This window comes from Ursus maritimus, unplaced genomic scaffold (assembly GCF_017311325.1).
Source record: "Ursus maritimus isolate PB19 unplaced genomic scaffold, ASM1731132v1 scaffold_21, whole genome shotgun sequence".
NCBI classification, from domain to species: domain Eukaryota; kingdom Metazoa; phylum Chordata; class Mammalia; order Carnivora; family Ursidae; genus Ursus; species Ursus maritimus.
Genome location: NW_024424564.1, coordinates 1,837,761 through 1,856,697, shown reverse-complemented (window position 1 = coordinate 1,856,697; position 18,937 = coordinate 1,837,761). Strand labels below are relative to the sequence as shown.

Genomic DNA, 18,937 nt, shown 5'->3' with positions numbered 1-18,937 from the left:
CGTCACAAAGTGAAAGCAGAACAAGGGTGCCGGGTCACAGAAGCAGTGAGATCAATGGAGTTCAACATATTAGGGCCACCATGATCGATCTCAGTTGAAGGAAGTAGCAGCACAAGTGCTTACGCCCGTCCTCCCGGATCCTCGGCCCCTTCAATGAGGCCCACCTGCTGTTCTCAACAACTTGGCACAAGTAAGGCACAAAAAAGCTAAACCCAGCATTACACAAACAAGGAAAAGATTCTACTCTTCTTTATTATATAGCAATTTTATTTGATAACTACCCATCGAGTCTATCGTTACTTTATAAACGCCGATGAAAAACAACTTCAGGGTTTGAAGAGGCTTAGGAAATCACTTCTTTTCATAATGATACCCAGAGCCGAGAAGACACATCTCCTTCGGGGCCAAGTCTCTAGAACCTACTCAGCTTCTGCTGCCTCTTCGCCTTCTCCACACTCAAACCGCACAAAGTCGACGACAGATACCCCTTGAGGCTGCACATACTGTCCCAGCGTGATGGAGGGATCCAGCAAGTACGGCTGGGACAGCATCTTGGTTTCTGCCTCTCCCCCAGGCTCATCATCCAAAGAGCCAACAGAGAGAGGGGCCATGCCCACCACATGCTGCCCGAGGCGGCGGCCAAGATCTTCCAGGCCTGCTTTGCGCTCAGACGTCTCGCAGACGACCAGGGCCCCGTACTTCCCCAGCACCAGGTTGTGAAGCGACGGGCTGTGCATCGCTCCGTGGACGTAAGAGCCAACGTAGAACCCAGCTGGCACCTTCACCCATGCAGCTCGTTTAAGAGTCATGTTTTCTCCCAGTTTCCCTATAAAAAAGCAAAAACAAGTAACACCCTTCCAGAATATGACACCTGTGGCGGTACCAAAATATGCATAGAAATGGCCGAGGCTGGGAGACGGTCCTCTCTCCCCACATTTACAGTGAGTATGCTGTAAGATGGATAGGTACCATTCGCCATTTATGAAGAGGAAAATGTACGTGGGAGGAGAGGGCAGGGGTGGGAGAAATAAAGAATACCTTTATGGAACACCAACAATGTGCGACACTGGTATTTAAAAACATAGGCTATGGGGTCACACAGACCCTGGACTCAGGGCTCAGTTCTGCCCCTTACAGCTACATGACCTTAGGCAAGTGACATAACCCCATCTGCGAATTTATCAAGCCTTAGTTTCCTCCTCCACAACATGGAGATGATACCACTTAAAATAACCTGAAAGCAGGGTTCTTAGCAGACATAAAGTAACATATGGAAGCGCACTTAATTACATTATCTAGCACAGGGCGCGCTCAAATGCTGGCCATCGTTACTATGTTAAACTTAGGCTTCAAAAGCTCAAGCTACCCTCCCAGGCTCACACAGCTAATACATGCCAGAGCTGGAAGAAAACCTCCATCGCACTCCAAAGCAATTAAGTGTTTTCCTTCCCTGAAATTACCATCCCTCCCGAAAATCACCGTAGCTGACACAGACAACTCTTCGTCATCCACTGTAGCAGGAAAAAGTCCACAACTAAGAGCCCCAGAAAACCCAAAACCCCAAACCATCAGATAGTTTCAACTTCCTCTCATCAAAAATAAAAAATTTCAGTGGCATTTTTAAGATTTTATTTATTTATTTGAAAGGGAGAGGGAGCGCGAGCAGGAGAAGGGGCAGAGGGAAAAGCAGGCTCCACGCTGAGCAGGGAGCCCGATGAAGGACTCTACCCCAGAACCCTGGGATCGTGACCTGAGTGGAAGGCAGACGCTTAACCTGCGGAGCCACCCAGGTGCCTCTAGAGTTGTTTTTAAGAACCAAAAATAATTCCAGGTTTCCCTGTCTCCTCAGGATGCTATCCTCTCTAACATAAGTCCAAATAAGCCAAAAGGTAGGAAAGGGGTTAGGAGACCCCAAAAGGGATCTAGGTAAATATCCCTGCATTAGCCATAGTTATATCGAAAAGTCTTAACGGGAGAGAAATCAAAACAAATCTTCAAACAACTCAAAGCATCTCAACAACAGTTAATTCTCAGAAATTGACAAAGCTGAAACACCCAGTTCTTCCAGAATTTCTTAATAAGTCCCATTCACAGCTGTCTGCCTGGTTTCTCAGCCATGACTCACTAAGACATCATACATATTTCAAGATAACCTGATAAAAACAGAATTGATGCCTTGACTGGAAACGTCAGATGAGCAGTAAATTCCCAGCAAGCTCCAACCCAGCCCTACTCCCCTCCTTCCATCAAGGACACGTAGGAAGAAAGCAAAATCCCCACCAGTTCTGGCACAACGAGCCAGATGTGGTTCCTGTAGCCAGTGGTTCTGAAACAATAAACCTTCACAAATTCACGATCAGATTTTTCAAAAAAAAGAGATCAAATTCCTATATACGACACCTCCAAATATTCCTGGATTGCTTTCTGAAGAAGGTGAGATGACTTCTGATGTAGCATGTCTCCCACGGCATATAGAGAGGTAGTTAACTAGAAGTCAAAGGCCATCCCTGCCTAAAGACATGCTTTGGTCAGCCTGCAGAGTGCGGAAAATGATTTTAATTAACTGCAAACATCTAAAATCTGAAATTTTTACACACAAAGCTAAATTCTTTTGAAGGAATTTAAAAATTCTGACAACACCGGGGCCCCAAGCTAACAACTGGCGAGAGCTAGGAAACAGTTTCCCTCAGCAGAGTGCGAGCTTCTCAGGGAGCCTACTGCTCACTAGTGTCTAGCTCACAACACAACCCACTTCTCACATTCATATTATCTGATCCTTGTGGGCACATGAGCTTGCAATTCCTGATCTACGTATGGAGGAATATCAAAGATACCAGGAGGTCTAGTTCTTAATTTCCAGTTCCCACAGTCCTTACAAATACTCACCAATCGCTAAGGCTAGCTGATCCTTGAGACAGCCCTCTCTCTCAGGCCCAACCGGAAGTTCAGAGAGCTCAGAGGAATTCAAGAAGCCCTAAGTACACACAAAAAAACCAACAAATCAGTTCTGTCCTACTTAAATTACCAAGAGACTAGGCAAAAATCATGTTTCTCAAAAAATGATTTAAGATAACTAAGTATAAATGAATGTTTTGGGGCTTTTTTAAAGATTTATTTATTTCAGAGAGAGAGCATGCATGTGCCTGCACAAGGGAGGGGCAAAGGGAGAGGAAGAGACTCTCAAGCAGACTCCCCACGGAGCACAGAGCCCAACGCCAGGCTTGATCCCAGGACCCTGACATCATGACCTGAGCTGAAACCAAGAGTCAAACACTTAACCGACTGAGCCACCCAGGCATCTCTAAATGAATGTCTTCATTAAGCCAAAGATGTTACAAATTGGTAACAGTTCCGTTTTTATAAGTATTTTATTCTATCACTGCACTACCCCCAATTCCATCTCAATCCCATCCTCTGGTTTAACTTCTTAAACTATAGTTTCTAAGCAATCAGGAACGGTATTTTCCAACAATCATAAAATGTTAAAGCTAAAAGACTGGTTGAATAAACCATGGCACAGCCACATAATGGAAAACTACGCAGCTGCAAAAAAGAAAACAAAACAAAGATCTGTATGAACTGCTACAGAGTATTTCCAGATTATATTACTAAATTAAAAAAAGCAAATTAAAAGAGTACATATATAGGGCCAACTGCATCGGGCTCCGTGCTCAGCAGGGAGTCTGCTGGAGATTCTCTCTCCCCTTCTGCCTTTACCCCTTCTCCTATGTGCGCACACTCTCTCTCAAATAATAAATCCTTAAAAAAAAAAAAAAAAAGAGTACGTACATATACCATCATTTGTGTAAGAAAGAAGTATTTACATAAATATGCTATTTTTGCAAAAAAGATTTAAAGGATACCCCAAACCAATGAAACTGGTTATCTACAGGAGTGGACAAGAATAAGGTAGAAAGGAGAGAAGAAGTGAGACGTGTGTGTGTGTGTGTGTGTGTGTGTGTGTGTGTGTGTGTGTGTGTGTATTACAGCTTCAACTTTCAGAATCTTGTTAATGTTTTACATATTCAAAATCAAAATTAGATTAACAAGAATTTGGGGGTCAGGGGCGCCTGGGTGGCACAGCGGTTAAGCGTCTGCCTTCGGCTCAGGGCGTGATCCCGGCGTTACGGGATCGAGCCCCACGTCAGGCTCCTCCGCTATGAGCCTGCTTCTTCCTCTCCCACTCCCCCTGCTTGTGTTCCCTCTCTCGCTGGCTGTCTCTATCTCTGTCAAATAAATAAATAAAATCTTTAAAAAAAAAAAAAAAAAAAAAGAATTTGGGGGTAAAACCAAAATTAAACGCACAGAAACGTTAAGACTCTAACTGTATTTCAAATGAATAATTTAACTTCACAGAAGGGGGAAAAAAACTAATCCGAGTAACTTTCAATACAGTCCTTTGACCACACAACTTCAGTGGGAAGACAAAAAAGACATCAAAGAAATCTTGAACTCCTTAATAGGTTTGTTCTTTGCAGTGGTCAGGTATAGTCACTAAACATTTCAGTGTGTATTAGAACAATGAGAACATAAGTAAACACGGAAGTTGCTAAGAGCCAGTGTACCAACCGTGGGAGAAGGAAGATACAAATATAGAATCAGGGAAGAAAAGGAAGAACCCTGGGATGCAGGATTAGAACTGAAACACACACACACTTCCTGCATCTGTCTGCTGAAAGAGCAGAGCAGCAATGACATCTCAGTAGAAATAAGCGTGCCTAATTTCCACATCTTGGTTTCTAAAAACTATTCCCCCATTAAAAAGGATCAGGACTCCTTGGAGAAGGGGCTAATTCCATGGGTGGTGCAAGGAAAGGATGACATAGGCCCAGAGCATCTTGTTATGCTAAAAAGTAAAGAAATACTCGAAAATAATCATTACAAAAAGTCAACAAAGCCAGCTTACACTGGTCAAATCCAGGAATAATTTGAGCATCAAACTGAATAATGGATTGTAGGGTGAATTATAACATACTGTATAAAATAAGAATCCGTGAGGCAATGCCAGTACTAAGTAAAGCACTCAACATAGGGAGAAGAGAAGTCTCTTTCTTACAGTAGAATGCCAACTAATAAAACTAACACATGTAAAAGAAATTTTAAGAGTTAAAAGAGTAACCACTATGCAACTCTCATAGTAATAACTGATCCTGACAAAAGTCATCGATAGATGCTCATAATTTCAGGTAAAAATTTTTTGGGGAACTGGACACTTACACAGTCTCAAAGCATCCCCCATACAGATTACATGTTAATTACAAAGAGGAACAGAAAAACTTTACGTGGAAAAATCTGGAAGATACTACCCTGAGCAAGAAGAGACCAAAATTAACATCACCAGGGATGAGGGGGTGACTCAGTTGAGCATCCAACTCTTGATTCCAGCTCAGGTCGTCATCTCAGGGTTGTGGGATCAAGCCCCAGGGCAGGCTCCACACTCAGTGCAGAGGCCGCTTGAGATTCTCTCTCCTTCTCCCTCTGCCCCTCCCACACTCACTCCGGCGTAAGCTCGCACTCACTCTCCCTCTCTCTCTAAAATTAATTAATTAATTAATTTAAAATCTTTAAAAATTGACATCATCAGACGTGCCTGGGTGGTTCAGTCGGTTAAGTGTCTGCCTACAGCTCAGGTCATGATCCAGAGATCCTGGGATCCAGCCCTGCGTTGGGCTCCCTCCTCAGTTTCTCCCTCTCACTCTGCCCTTCCCTCTGCTCGCGCTCTCTCTCTAGCTTGCTCTCTCTCTCAAGTAAATAAATAAAATCTTTTTAAAAAAAAAAGAACCAGTTAACTGTAAAATACAGTTAAAATGGAGAGAAACAGGGGCACCTGGATGGCTCAGTCAGTAAGCGACCAACTCTTGATTTTGGCTCTGGTCATGATCCAGAGGTCCTGGGATCCAGCCCTGTGTTGGGCTCCCTGCTCAGTGGGGAGTCTCCTTTTCCCTCTTCCTCTGCCCCTCTCCCTGCTTGTGTGCTGTCTCTCACTCTCCCTCTCTCAAATAAATAAAATCTTTTTAAAAATAATAAAAAAATTAGGGCGCCTGGGTAGCGCAGTCGTTAAAGCGTCTGCCTTCGGCTCAGGGCGTGATCCCGGCGTTCCGGGATCGAGTCCCACATCGGGCTCCTCCGCTAGGAGACTGCTTCTTCCTCTCTCACTCGCCTGCTGTGTTCCCTCTCTCGCTGGCTGTCTCTCTGTCACATAAATAAATAAAAATCTAAAAAATAATAATAATAATAATAATAATAATAATAAAATTAAAATTAACATCATCAATAATGGGACCAACGGTCATTACATGCCTCCTGATATGATATCCTGAAAAAAATACACGATAATTTATTTAATATTCATGCTCAAAACCCATACTCTGTGAAGAAACATCAGACAAACCCAAATTGAAGAACATTATACAATACTGTTTTCTACTCCTCAAAAATGTCAATGCGGGGCACCTGACTGGCTCAGTCAGAACAGCATGTAACTCTTGATCTCCCAGCTGTAACTTCAAGCCCCACCTTGGGTGTGGAGATTATTTAAAAATAAAATATTAAAAAAAAAAAAAAAGGTCAATGTAATGAAAGACAAAGAAAGGCTGAGAAACAAAGACAGGACACTAAACAAACATGACAACAATGGCAACACATGATACTGGACTGGATCCTGGATCAGAAGAAAAAGTGCCAGCTGGTAAAATATGAATATATATCATATATTATATAAATAAAAATGTATCAGCGTTAAAATTCTGGAATGTGATTACTGTACTGTGGTTACATAGGAGAATGTTAGGAGATATCCTATTCAAGGGAATAAGGGCCTGAAGTCTGCAAATAATGTGCAAAAAAATTTTTTAAATAGTAATGGGACACCTGGCTGGCTCAGTTGGTTGGGCATGCAACTCTTGATCTTGGGGTTGTGAGTTCCAGCCCCACGTTGGGAGTAGAGTTTACTTAATACAAAGAAGGAAAGAAAAGAAAAGAAAAAGATGAGAGCTTCTAGTTCAAGTGCTTCATCTACTCAATATAATTCCAAAAACTAATCTCCACATTGTTTTCCATATAATCACTATTTAATGCCAGTAATAATTAACATTTACCACAAGCTCTCAAGAAAAGAATAGGAGAAAAAAAATAGTACTGAAAACCAAAAAAAAAAAAAAAACCTACTCTGAGTAGTTGGTTTGTTTTTACCATGACAATCAGGATGAATCAGAGGCAGACTAATATAATCCCGTCCTGGTGCTCCTATGGACACGAATATGCTTCTTTTCCTGAACTGTGCCTTCTCCAATATCTGTATTTACAAATCCTTTCTTCAGAAAGAGAGAGAGAGAGAGAGAGAGAGAGAGAAAGAAAGAAAGAAAGAAAGAAAGAAAGAAAGAAAGAAAGAAAGAAAGAGAGAGAGAAAGGGAGAAAAGGGGAAAGGGAAGAAAAGAAAAATCCTTCCCTCAGGCCATTCTAGATTTCTGAATACAAAGCTTCACCTGCTTGGGTTGCCTGGGTGGCTCAGTCAATTAAGTTTCCAGCTCTTGATTTCAGCTCAGGTCTTGTTGTGGGATTGAGCCTGGAACCAAGCTGTACCCCTACCCCCCACCCCAGGGAGCCTGGAGCCCTGCATAGGGCCCCCGCCCTTGGCGGGGTGTCTACTTGCGATTCTCTCCCTCTCCCTACCCCCTCTCCCCAACTCGTGCACACACTCTCACTCTCTCTAGAATGGATAGGTCTTTTTTTTAAAAAAAAGAAAAGCAGGGAGCCTGGATGGCTCAGATGGTTAAGCGTCTGCCTTCGGATCAGGTCATGATCCCAGGCTCCTGGGATCAAGCCCCACGCCAGGCTCCCAGCTCAGTGGGGAGTCTGCTTCTCCCTCTCCCTCTCTTCCTACTCATGCTCTCTCTCTGTATCTCTCTGTATCAAATGAATGAACGAACGAACGAACGAAAGAAAAAAGCTTAGCTTCACCTGATCTGACAGACTCTACCCCACTGGCATTCATTCATTCATTCAACAGATTTAACAAGCCCCAACCAAATGCTGCACCCACTCCTCTTTCACCAAAAACACAGTAGTGAAAAGACAAATTCTCTGCCTCACGAAGCTCACATTCTATTGGGGAAGACAAACAACATATAAATAAGTAAAAACATAATAAATATATAGTATTATAACAAAAGTATTTCAATGAAGCAAAATACGAGGATAGAGCAACACGAAGGATACTCCTCTCCAAAGAGATAACATTTAAGCAGGGACATGAAATAAGGGAGTAAGACATAGAATGTCTGAAAAAAGGGAACAAACAGCAAACACCCTAAGAAAGGGGTGTGTGTGTAAACCCAGCATATTGAAAGACAATCCCAAAACTCACTTTACTGTATGTGGAGAGTTGATCCTTTAGGTTCTGACAATGCAACAGGGTTCCCAGGGCGACTTGCTGGACCAACTGTTGAAATTTTAAATTTCTGGAAACAAAGTCTGTCTCACAGTTTACCTGGTGGGAACAAATTGACGTTGCTGTATAGGCTGTTGATGGACAGTTTGCAGAAGTGCCTTAAAGCTAGAGAGTAAACCAACGTACAGCAGAACCAGCTGCAGACTCCACAAAACAGAAATAAGTGACCCTGGCACTGAAGGCTGCAGTTCCTCTCCTAGCTTGAGGCCAGAAACTGAATGCAGTGTCCTGCTCTGCCAGTGAGTTAGCAATGACCCGCAGCACACTCAAAAGATGGTTCCATAATGTCCCCAACGGACTCACTACACGTTCACCACTTGCCTGTGGCTGCAGGCCAGCATCCCCCCATTCTCCAGCCTCCTCCAACACCAAACCACTTCTGCTATCAGCGTGCTTATCTCCTTTTCTCACCCTAATTCACACCTGATTCTTCACCAGTTGAGGCCCTGAAACCTCCTCTAAAACAGCTACATGCTATCCATCAACTCATTAATATAATTCCTAGCTTTAAAATCTAACTGTTCCAGGAAACACTCAGTGGCAGGGTATAAGGCTACAGGAAGTCACATTTAGAACTACAGGTTTGCCCCACTATCCGAAAGTAGTGTTCCTATGAAATCTTTCGTAAGCCAAAATGGCATAAAGCGAAAAATCAATTACTATTAATTCATATGCACACGGATGCACAAAATAAATCTACCTAAAGCACAGACGCTCACAAAGTCCAAAGCTATGGAGGCTTGATGCCGAGATGCTGAGTGTGGGGGGGTGCCATAGTTTGACGGGGCAATTCTTCCTGCTGGGATGCCCCCTGCCTCTATAACGACTCAGTCCAAAACCAACGCTGAGTGCTATTTTCACTTTTTGCCTTTTTTCATAAAAGAGAAAGTACTCTTTGGATTTCTTTTGGTTAACAAAAAGCAAACACAGGTACAAATGTAGGTCTTCAGTAAAAGCAAAGTGTATAACTCGAACTTTCGAAAAGTGGGGAATAACTGTAATCTTTCTGACTTCTAGGTCTTTAATCGTCAACATACCTGGGCATTCCTGTACTGAAGTGAATTCACAATAACTGTGGTCTCACCGGCTTGATTCCAACAACCTTTTGCGGTTCTCAAACACCTCTTTAAGAATGCAAAGGGACAACCACAAAGCTTTCCACCCAAGCGACAGCTGTTTCTGGTTATCTAGAATTCCGACAACTCACCTCTACTAACACAGTTGTGTTCCCTTCCTGCAGTAGCCCAATCAGACCTTCCTTAGTCTTCCTGCCATGGAGTTTGGCAGCTCTGCTCCAGCCTTCCTTCTGGGCCTGTTTGTGGAGCCAGCTCTCTGCCTATAAATTAAAAATAGGGCAGATGACAAAGTCATAGAATTTAGAACTGAACGGAGCTCTAAAGTATGTTCAGGTTCCCTAATTCTTTCTGCTTCTCTTCAGTCTTATAATGGAAACTAAAGCAATCTCTCATTTACTGGCAGGCTACCACTGAACGCCAAATGCCAGGCATTGTGCCTGGTGCTTTGGATAAATTTAATCTTCACAACAACCCTATGGAGCACACAGTAGTATTTTTATTATATAGACAAGAACAATGCAACTCTGAAAGATGAAGGTGTCCAAGATCACCGGGTTAGTGTGAGGGCACCACAGTATAAATCCTCGTAGGTCTGACACAGGGCCTTTGGGCTCCAAGCAGCAGGAAACAGCACAGCAGTCGTACTTGGAATAGAGTTTGTTAACCATGGGATCCTGAGTTAATGGCTTCTGGAGTCAAAACACAGTCAAAGGGTGAGGTTGTCACTTAACTCGGAATCCTATCCAGAGTTCTACAGTTATGGGTCCCCGGGGCAGCAGGTCTGATTTACTGCTCCCCAGCAGCCCCTCCCTGAGAGACCGAGGTCGGGGCCTAGTACCGGGCACTGCTCTCCTCGCCCTCCCCCCCCACACACCTGTTTGAGATCCCCGCCACAAGTCTCCAGCGCTTTCCTGCAGTTTACAAAGGAGTAGCCTGTTTTTCGCCGCAGCTTCATAAGAAGCTCCTTGCTGGAGGCCGAGGAAGACAGCCAGGGCCCAGTGTGAAATGTGTGCCACGACTGAGGCGACTGAAGCAGAAGGGGTCCCACCTGCAGAGGTAAGAAGAAAGGGGTGAGAAGCAGGAAGCAGCCAGGAGCTCCGGCGGGTGGAGAGCACGTCGGCAGGGAGGCCACCTTAGTGGACACTGGGGCTCCCGGGGTGGGGGAAGGCAACAGTGGCCACTCAGAGAAAATAACGGCGGGGCGGGGTGGGGTGGGATGGAGTCGAACGGAGGACGGAGGAAGGGAAGGCTGCGTTCCGAGCGACGGGAGATCTGCAAGGAAGGCGGGACGGTGGGAGACCCAGAGCCCTCACCGGGCAGCTCCCGGCCCACCCGACCAGGTAGAGGCGCAAGGAGCGCAGCAGCGACATGTCTCCGGCCCCAGAGTACACTGCTGCCCGCCGGCGCACGGTTGAGACCACAGGCCTACGGCGCGGCGGCAGGGCCAAACCTCTCCACCGCAAAGCGCCAAGCGAGGACGGCGCCGCCTGCCGGCCGGGGTGCACACTCACCGCTTCTACTTGGCTTTCGGAGACTGTATTTCACAAGGGAATTACACCCCTACCCCCACCCAGCCGTAGGTAAAATAACAGAAACCATGAGACAAAGTCGTCGCAAAGTTACAATTCAAAACATGTGGCAACATTTTATGTTTTTTTATTTCCGTTCATCTTTCATAGTCATTATTCATTTAGGACTCACGACAAACTTGTGAAGTAGGCGGGTGGGTTCAGAAATTTGGCTAAGGGCTCCTGGGGAGGTAGGGGTGGAGTCCTTTCAACAAACCCTGTAAATATTTGTTGAATGAGCAAAGTATTTATCGAACATCTACTGTGTGCCGGGAGCTGTGCTAAGCTTCAGGGAATTAGAGGACAGTAAACCACAGCCCTGTCCTCCAAAGTAACCTAACGGTGAGAAAACAGGGAACGGACAAGTGAACGCTCAAGACAAGGAAAGTCCCATAAGATGAACAAACAGTAAAAGGGAGAAAGAAATCACATCCAAACAGAGGCTCTGTAAAAGCTTTTTTCAGGAAAGAGGCGAAGAGTAATAAAGATTTTGACAGGTAAAAATAGCCCTTCCAGGCAGGGAATCATCAAAGAGAATGAAGAGAACAGGGAATTTGGGTGTGGAAATAGGGAACAAAGAGTAGACATTTAGAATTTGGCCAGAGGTTGGACAAATACATGTAGGAAACCAGTTGAAAATGAAATAGAAGGGTAATTTGGGATCACACAGAACAGACTGAGTACCAAGCCAAGGAACTTGCTCTTGCTGTAGGCATCAGAAGCTAATCAGAGCTGATTTTGGAAGATCAAAAGAGTTTGATAAATGGTTTGAAGTGGAGAGAATGGAGGCCAGGAGTCGAGAGGAGGTGATATGTGGCCCAAGGAGTAAAAGAGAGCCTCAAGCAGAGGTACCGCAGTGGGAAGAGAAAAGAGGTGAAGACAAAACACAGTAGCAAGGAAGGACCGACAGGGTTTGGAAACCTAGAGAAAACTCAAAGATGAGAAGAACCTAGTACTTAGTGATCGTGGTTCCAGCTCCAAAAAGGATGAGGAAGCTGTAGTCCAAAGACAGCTCCGCTGCCTATCCCCAGCTTCAGGGCAGGGAGGGCTTGACCCAGTTAGAGCCATTGTCCCACCAGACTCTGTCTCCAGAAGCGAGAAGTGGGTGGTCTGAGGTTTCTTCCTTCCTAGAGCCCCCCACCCCAAGCAAAAGCTTGTGTTCTTTGGATGTGGAGATGATCTTCTTTCCCTTTAAAAAAATTCCATTAGATTCCGGCAGGGGAAAAAAAGTCCATTCTGTATTTAAAAAACAAAACAAAACAAAACAAAACAGCAGGACTGGAAGGGTTAGGGGCAGTCTCTCTATAGCCACTGTTCTCACCTCCCATTTGCCTCCCCTCCCCCTAAAAATCCTGGACACCTTCCTCACTTTGTCCTCTGAGAACGGGAACTGGGAACTTCCTTTGTGCTCTAATCCAGTGCTATTAGGGCTCTAAGATTCCTAGCAAGCAGGACATCCCTGCACCGGCCCAAGAGTATCTGGAGGGACAAAGAGGGAAGGAGGAAAGAGAGGCAAGGGAAACCCGTACTTTTCTTCCTCGTGTTCATGGCTTTGGAGATACGGCAGCTCCTTTCTTAGGACAAGGGGTTCAGAGGAGCAGAAGGGTGATGTCAAGCAGCTCTTGGCTCCCTGTGCCTGGCCCTATAGATGTTGACATTCTCATCCTCATCCCGCTGGGCCAGCTCCAGTTGGAAATGCTGGGGCAGGAGGTGCTGAAAGAAGCTCTCTGTCCCGTGCTCCTCTCTCATCTTGGAGGCCAGATAGACGGTGCCATGGGGCCCGCACAGGTGTTGGAGGGTGCCCAGCAGCAGTGGGAAGGTGGGCTCCAGGTACACGATATCAGCCCCCAGCACCAGGTCATAGTCTCCAGGGAAGACATGCTGGTCAATCCCCCAGGATAAGGCGCAGACCTGGGCCCGGGCTCCAGCTGGCACATTGGCCTGGACGTTGCCCTGGATCTGCTCTAGGGCCACGGGCAGGTCAGTGATGGTAACATCCCCCCCTGAGAGAGAGGAAGGAGGAGAAATGCAAGTCAGACGGACCAACCAAGGGGGTCTCGGCTCCTACCCAGAAGGTCCAGAGACCGGAAGGCCTAGAGGACGGTGTTTTGACAGCCAGAGTGCACACTTTGGCTTTTAGTTACCCTAACCTCCATCTCACCCGCTGCCTTGCTCATTACTCTACGTTCTACAACATCAAAGTCATCTCTGAGTTCATCTTCAACCTCTCTGCCCAACACACAACCATCAGGTGTCAGCAGAAGCCTGGGCAGGGCCAGGCTGGAGACAGGCTATGTACCCAGCCCCTATAGACCCAAAGCAAACTTCATGGATCTGGAAAGCTTCCCAGAAGACATGGCTTCAGCGAGCCTTAAAGGACAAGTAAGAGTTAGTTAGGTGGAGCTTTCCAAGCAGAGAACAGAAAGTACAAAGGCCTGGGGGCGAGAGCAACGCATATTCAAGGAAGGCTGAACCTTAGGGGATGTGGAAGGAAGGAGAAAAGTATCAAGACCAGAGAATAATGATGACAAGCTGAAGAGACTCAGGCTTGATCCTGAGGGGGATAGTTATTATAGGTAGAAGCGGAGGGTGAAGATAATCAGATCAGCACCTCGGAAAGCTTCATTCATGCAAGAAATACACGTAGTGAGCACGTAAGTTCTGGCAGTACAGTGGCGAGCAAGACACGCTAGGCACCGCGAACTCATCATGGTCAGGACGACTGTTACAGACACAGGAAGTACTAAGAATTCATTCATTCATTCATTCATTCGTTCATTCCTATTTATTATGTGCCTCTATGCCAGGTGCTGAGAATACAGCAGTGAACCAATCAGACAAGACTCCCTCCCCTCATAGGGATTATGGTCTAGTGGCAAAAAATGGACAACAAACAAAACAAATCAAAGAAAGTACATTGTACATCAGATGCTATGGTGAAGAATTAAGCAGAGAAGGGGGATGGGGCGGGGAATGTAATTTTAAATTGAGTGGTTAGGAAAAGCCTCCTTCAACAGATTATGTTTGGGCAAAGACCTGAAAGAAATGATGCAGCAAACCATGTGGACCTCTCAGGCTAAATGTACCAAATAAGGGATTAACGAGTGCAAAGGCCTTGAGGCAGGAAAATGCCAGCAGGTGTAAGAAAGAGCAGGAAGGCAAGGGGCTGGAGCAGAGTCTGCGTGAGATGCTCCCGCTCCCTCTGCCGCTCCCGCTCCCTCTGCCCCTCCCCCTGCTCTCTAAAATAAATAAGTAAACAAATAAATAAAAATCTTTGAAATAAACAAATGAATAAAAGGATCACTCTGGCTGCTGTGATGAGAAAGAACCGCAGAGGGGCAAGGTCAAAGGCGAAGAGACCAGTTAGGAGGTGGGTCAGTGACCCAGGTGAGAGGTGATACTCGTTTGAATGAGGGCAGAAGCCACATCTAAGAAATGCTCAGATCCTAGGGGCGCCTGGGTGGCTCAGTCGTTAAGCACCTGCCTTCGGCTCAGGGTGTGATCCCTGTGTTCTGGGATCGAGCCCCACATCAGGCTCCTCTTCTGGGAGCCTGCTTCTTCCTCCCCCACTCCCCCTCCCTCTCTTGCTGGCGGTCTCTCTCTCTCTATCAAATAAATAAATAAAATGTAAAAAAAAAGAAAAAAGAAAAAAAAGAAATGTTCAGATCCTGAATGATTCTGAGGGTACAGTCAACAGGATTTGCTGACAGACAGGACACGAAATACTAGAGAGAGACATGTGTGACCTGACTAACTAGAAGACCAACTTGCTATTTACTCGGAGAGGAAGGCTGTAGGAGGAGCGGGCCTGGACCGGAAGATCACGAGTTCCCGTCTAAGTGTGAGATGCCCAGCAGACAACCGCATGAAGATACCGGGTAGGTAGGACGTTCCACAAACACATCTGGAGATGGAAATGGGAGTTACAGGGTCATGAGCGCATAAAGGGCATTTAAAGCCATGAGGTGATGGGACTGCTTGGGAGTATAGACAGAAAAGGGAAGGGGTCAAAGGACTACTCCTGAGCCCTGGGGCACTCAAACTTCCAGCGGTCAAGACGAAAAGGAACCAACAAAGGAGACTGGAAAAGAGTGCCAGTGAGGTGGGCAGAAAGCAGAGTTGTGGTACCCGGGAAATGAAGGAGGCATTTCAAGGAGGAGGGAGAGTCAAATGCTGCAAAGTCAAGTAAAGTGGGCTCATAACCGACTCCTGGAATTGGAAATGAAGCTCACCACCTTGACTGCTGCAACTGGGGGCAGGAATGTGCAATGGATTGCAGGAAGAGTAAGACAGGTCCTACAAAGAGGATTAACTCTCTGAGGAGTTTTGTTGTAAAGCAGAACAGAGAAATGGGGTGGTAACTAAAAGGGTATGTAGGACAACAGATTTTTCTAAGAGAAAATATAGTGTATTTAGATGTATATAGGGGTGTGTGTGTCTACATAGAATGTTCCAGAGAAAAGGAAAAACTGATAATGGGGGGGGCGGTACTGGGGATGGGGAGGAGGTTTGCTGGAACAATGTCTTTGAGTAGATGAGAAGGTTCGGGGTCTTGCGACAAGTGGAGGGCTTAACCTTCACTAGGAGCTCAGTGTGTTTACCCGGGGTAACAGGAGAGAAGGCAGCGCTTAAAACAGAGACAGCTGAGTAGACATTGCGTTAGGAACGTGTGAACATTTTCTTTAAGAAAATAGAAGCAATCAGAAGAGATGGGCAACAAAGTCATCAGCTGAGGGTAAGACAGGGGAGGAGGCATGTAGAGGTCTGAAAGGCAAGAAGGTAAGAAACAGATGTGTGGGAGAGTGAAGAACACGTGGACAAGGGAAGTGTAATAGACTAGCTGGGCAGCAACTAAAGACGTGCCTAAGGTTAATAACAAAAATTCAGAATGAAACCGGTCAGCTTAGGAGGGCCTAAGCTAGCTTGGAGGTGGGGATATCAAAGAGGCCTTCCCTTGGAAGTGGAGTTTGAACTGAGCACTGAAGGATACATATGCGCTAACCAGGTGGCCCAAGGATTCCAGGCAGAGAGTACAGTCTGTATGAAGGCTCCACGATGGGAACATCAAGACAGACTTGAGGCACTGAGAGAAGGGTAACAGACAGCACAAGGAGCACAAGAAGGGAGGAAGAGGCACAGAAAGAGGCCAGAGAGGGAGGCAGAACCTTGGAGGCAAAGGTATTGGTAAAGGTATTGGTTTGAGCTTGAAAGAACAAGAAGTCATTGAAAGATGAGAGTCAGAGGTGATGACAACTGCATCTTGAAAATATCACTCTGCAGGGTAGAGTGGGCAGAGGTCTGGCGGGGGCAAGGAGTCAAAGCAGGAAGACAAGTTTGCCTAAATGCAGTTGTGCAGGCAGGTGATCACAGTGGCATGGACTGGGGAGCCCTCAGTGCCGATGGAGAAATGTGAGATTCAAGAGATTTTTAGAAGATAAAATCCGTAGGACTTGAGTAACGGCTATGGGGGTGAGAAAAAGGGATGTTACAAAGGTAATATCCAGGTTTCCCACTGGGTGGATGATAGTTTGATTCACCGAGATGGGGAAGCCTGAAGGAGAAACAGCCTGGGTGCAGGAAGAACACAAGATCTAGTTTCGGCATGCTCACCTTCCCATAGAAAAGCTTGAAGACACTTGTGAAAACCCAGGGAGCAGACAGTGGGGGAAATATTAAAGGACACGTGATCCACAGGTCTGACTGACAGCCTGGATGTGAGCGGGTGAGGGCAAGGGACAAGATGACACTCAGATATCTTACTTGGCAACTGGGTTGAGGGCAAAGGAGGAGAAGCCAGTCTTTGAGCAAATGGAAGTAGGTGTTCCCATCCATACTACACACTTTTCTCCCATTTTAGCATAACTGCACACCTCTCCTCTGCTTTTCCTTCGTGGAAAATTGCTTTTAACACTTCCTTGATTCTTTGTGAGCCTGCTGTGTTCGCACTGTTCACCTTCTCATCTGACAGTGCTTCTCTTTGAATTCCCAGGGAGTCAAGGGAGACATAGCCAGAGCATGTCCGCTGGCTCTGAGAATACATCACCGTAATCCCAGTCCCGTAACATCCTCTCCCACCTTCCCCACTAGACCAGAAGCTCCTCGGGAACAGGCAAGCTGTCTCACTCACTGTTGTATCCCAATACCTGGCATGATAGAAGACTCCAAATAGATATTGACTGAATGAGTACAAGAATGAATGCCTGCCTCTGGGAAGACTTCCCTGAATGTGACCTAGCTGTGTTCCCATAAACAAAGATATTTGCATTACTAGGGAGATGACATCATATGTGTTTTAAATGAGCGTTTTGGCTGTGAGGTTTTGCCTGCCCATTAAATTATAAAGTGAAGCACTGTTTCCTTTGTAGTTCTGGATCCTTAAAAAAAGTGAAGCAACATTTTCCTTACCTTTTCCTTTCCCAAGTCTGCGGTGCCTAATTCCTACCCCACTTCCCCCACAAAAACACCCTAACCCTCAAAAATTCATGCTTGTTTCTCCCAAGCAGTCAAAAACCTTAAAAATCTAATATCTACTCATATTAAAGTTATAAAGCACTCCTCAGGTTTAATACATGCAGATTGCTCCCCCTACAGAATGCCCCCAAAGATGCGTTTTGACAAAATACCATGTCGAAAGCAAAGGCGGTTTTAAGTGACAGCATTATTCATGAAATCACAAAGAGCAAAAAGGTAGAAAAAACTCCTTCTACTAAGGCCTGCCCGGTTTTTATTTCCTGCCCCAAATCAACTACCCTGGGTGTTTTCTCTGGCACACAGAAAGAGGTACACACACACACACACACACACACACACACACACACGGTTTGTTAAAGAGTCTGGTCTGGTCGCAAATCACTCCCCTCTCCGCCAAGATCCCCACGATGCCCGTCCCTGCGCCTAGTTCGATCACTTTCTTGCCTCGGAAATCCACATTTTGACTTTCAAAATAGTTGCACAGGCTCAGAGCCTACGGGGGGGAAAAAGGGAGAGAGAGAAAAAGACTGTCGCGGGGATGGTTCCATATGGCAGAAGGAGAGTCCGGGGTCCGGACCTCCCAGGGACCCTCGCCCAGAGCCGCCCACTCCTCACCGCGTCCCACACGCGCGCCGCCACCCCAAGGCGGGACCCGAAGTTCTGTGTGATGCTCAGCACGTGCCCACAGAAACAGAACCGGCTCTTCTCCGAGTAAGAGTCCGCGAAGAGGCCGACTTCCCGCGGGAACACGGATTCGGGCTCTGATTCACGATCTGGGCAGGGGTCCGCCATCTGGCTGAGAGCACGCGGACCCCGGGGCCAGCGCCGGTATCCCGGATCTGGGACGGGGTGGGGGTGTCGGGCCGCGGGTCTTCTGGGCTTCTCCGTGGCACCGAGCCCCGCCTCCCCGAGTTTGCCCTCCTCCCTTCAGTTTGACTTCCTGGAGGTGGGATGAGGAGCTGTCCCTCCCGCTCCGGTCCCCAGCGCACTCCCAACGGGGCTCACGTCGGACCACGCGGGGCCGACCCGGCCGACAGGTCTGAGACCGGGGGAGAAGGGAGAGGAGTGAGGATTTTACTGTAAGAAGCGGGGTCCTGGGACTCCTCTCACCTGCGGGGTGCACAGGTACCTGCAACTAGGATAGTAACCCAGACCACGCAGAAGCGGGCTAACGAAAGAGGTAGGGTGCCAGGTCTGGCCTTGCCGGTCCAGCCGGAGACCCGCGCCTCGAAGGCCCCCCTCCCACTCCGGCCGCAGCCCACCGTCCTCGCCCAGGTAGCTGAGTACACTTTAAGAGGCGGGGTCTGCTCACAACGTGCCTGATTGCGTCATTATCGTGCGCCTCGGGCGTTGGTCTCCACGTGGGCTCAGTG

At 46.7% G+C, this 18,937-nt stretch overlaps 2 protein-coding genes across 2 annotated transcripts in view; both read right to left on the bottom strand.

Annotated features, from left to right (window-relative positions):
• Positions 1 to 249: 249 nt before the first annotated feature.
• Positions 250 to 10,962, bottom strand: TSFM (Ts translation elongation factor, mitochondrial). Its single transcript, XM_008684164.2, has 6 exons — positions 10,839 to 10,962; positions 10,400 to 10,573; positions 9,657 to 9,785; positions 8,366 to 8,488; positions 2,887 to 2,974; positions 250 to 826 (listed from the first exon to the last, which is right to left on the bottom strand). The coding sequence occupies exons 1-6, from the start codon at positions 10,893 to 10,895 to the stop codon at positions 420 to 422; spliced, it is 978 nt and encodes a 325-aa protein (XP_008682386.2). The 5' UTR covers positions 10,896 to 10,962; the 3' UTR covers positions 250 to 419.
• A 203-nt stretch (positions 10,963 to 11,165) lies between these two features.
• Positions 11,166 to 18,937, bottom strand: part of EEF1AKMT3 (EEF1A lysine methyltransferase 3) — an 8,395-nt gene continuing 623 nt past the window's right edge. The window contains exon 3 of the mRNA XM_040637199.1: positions 11,166 to 13,096. Coding sequence (XP_040493133.1) covers positions 12,705 to 13,096 — 392 coding nt within the window. The 3' untranslated portion in view covers positions 11,166 to 12,704. The remainder of the gene's footprint in view (positions 13,097 to 18,937) is intronic.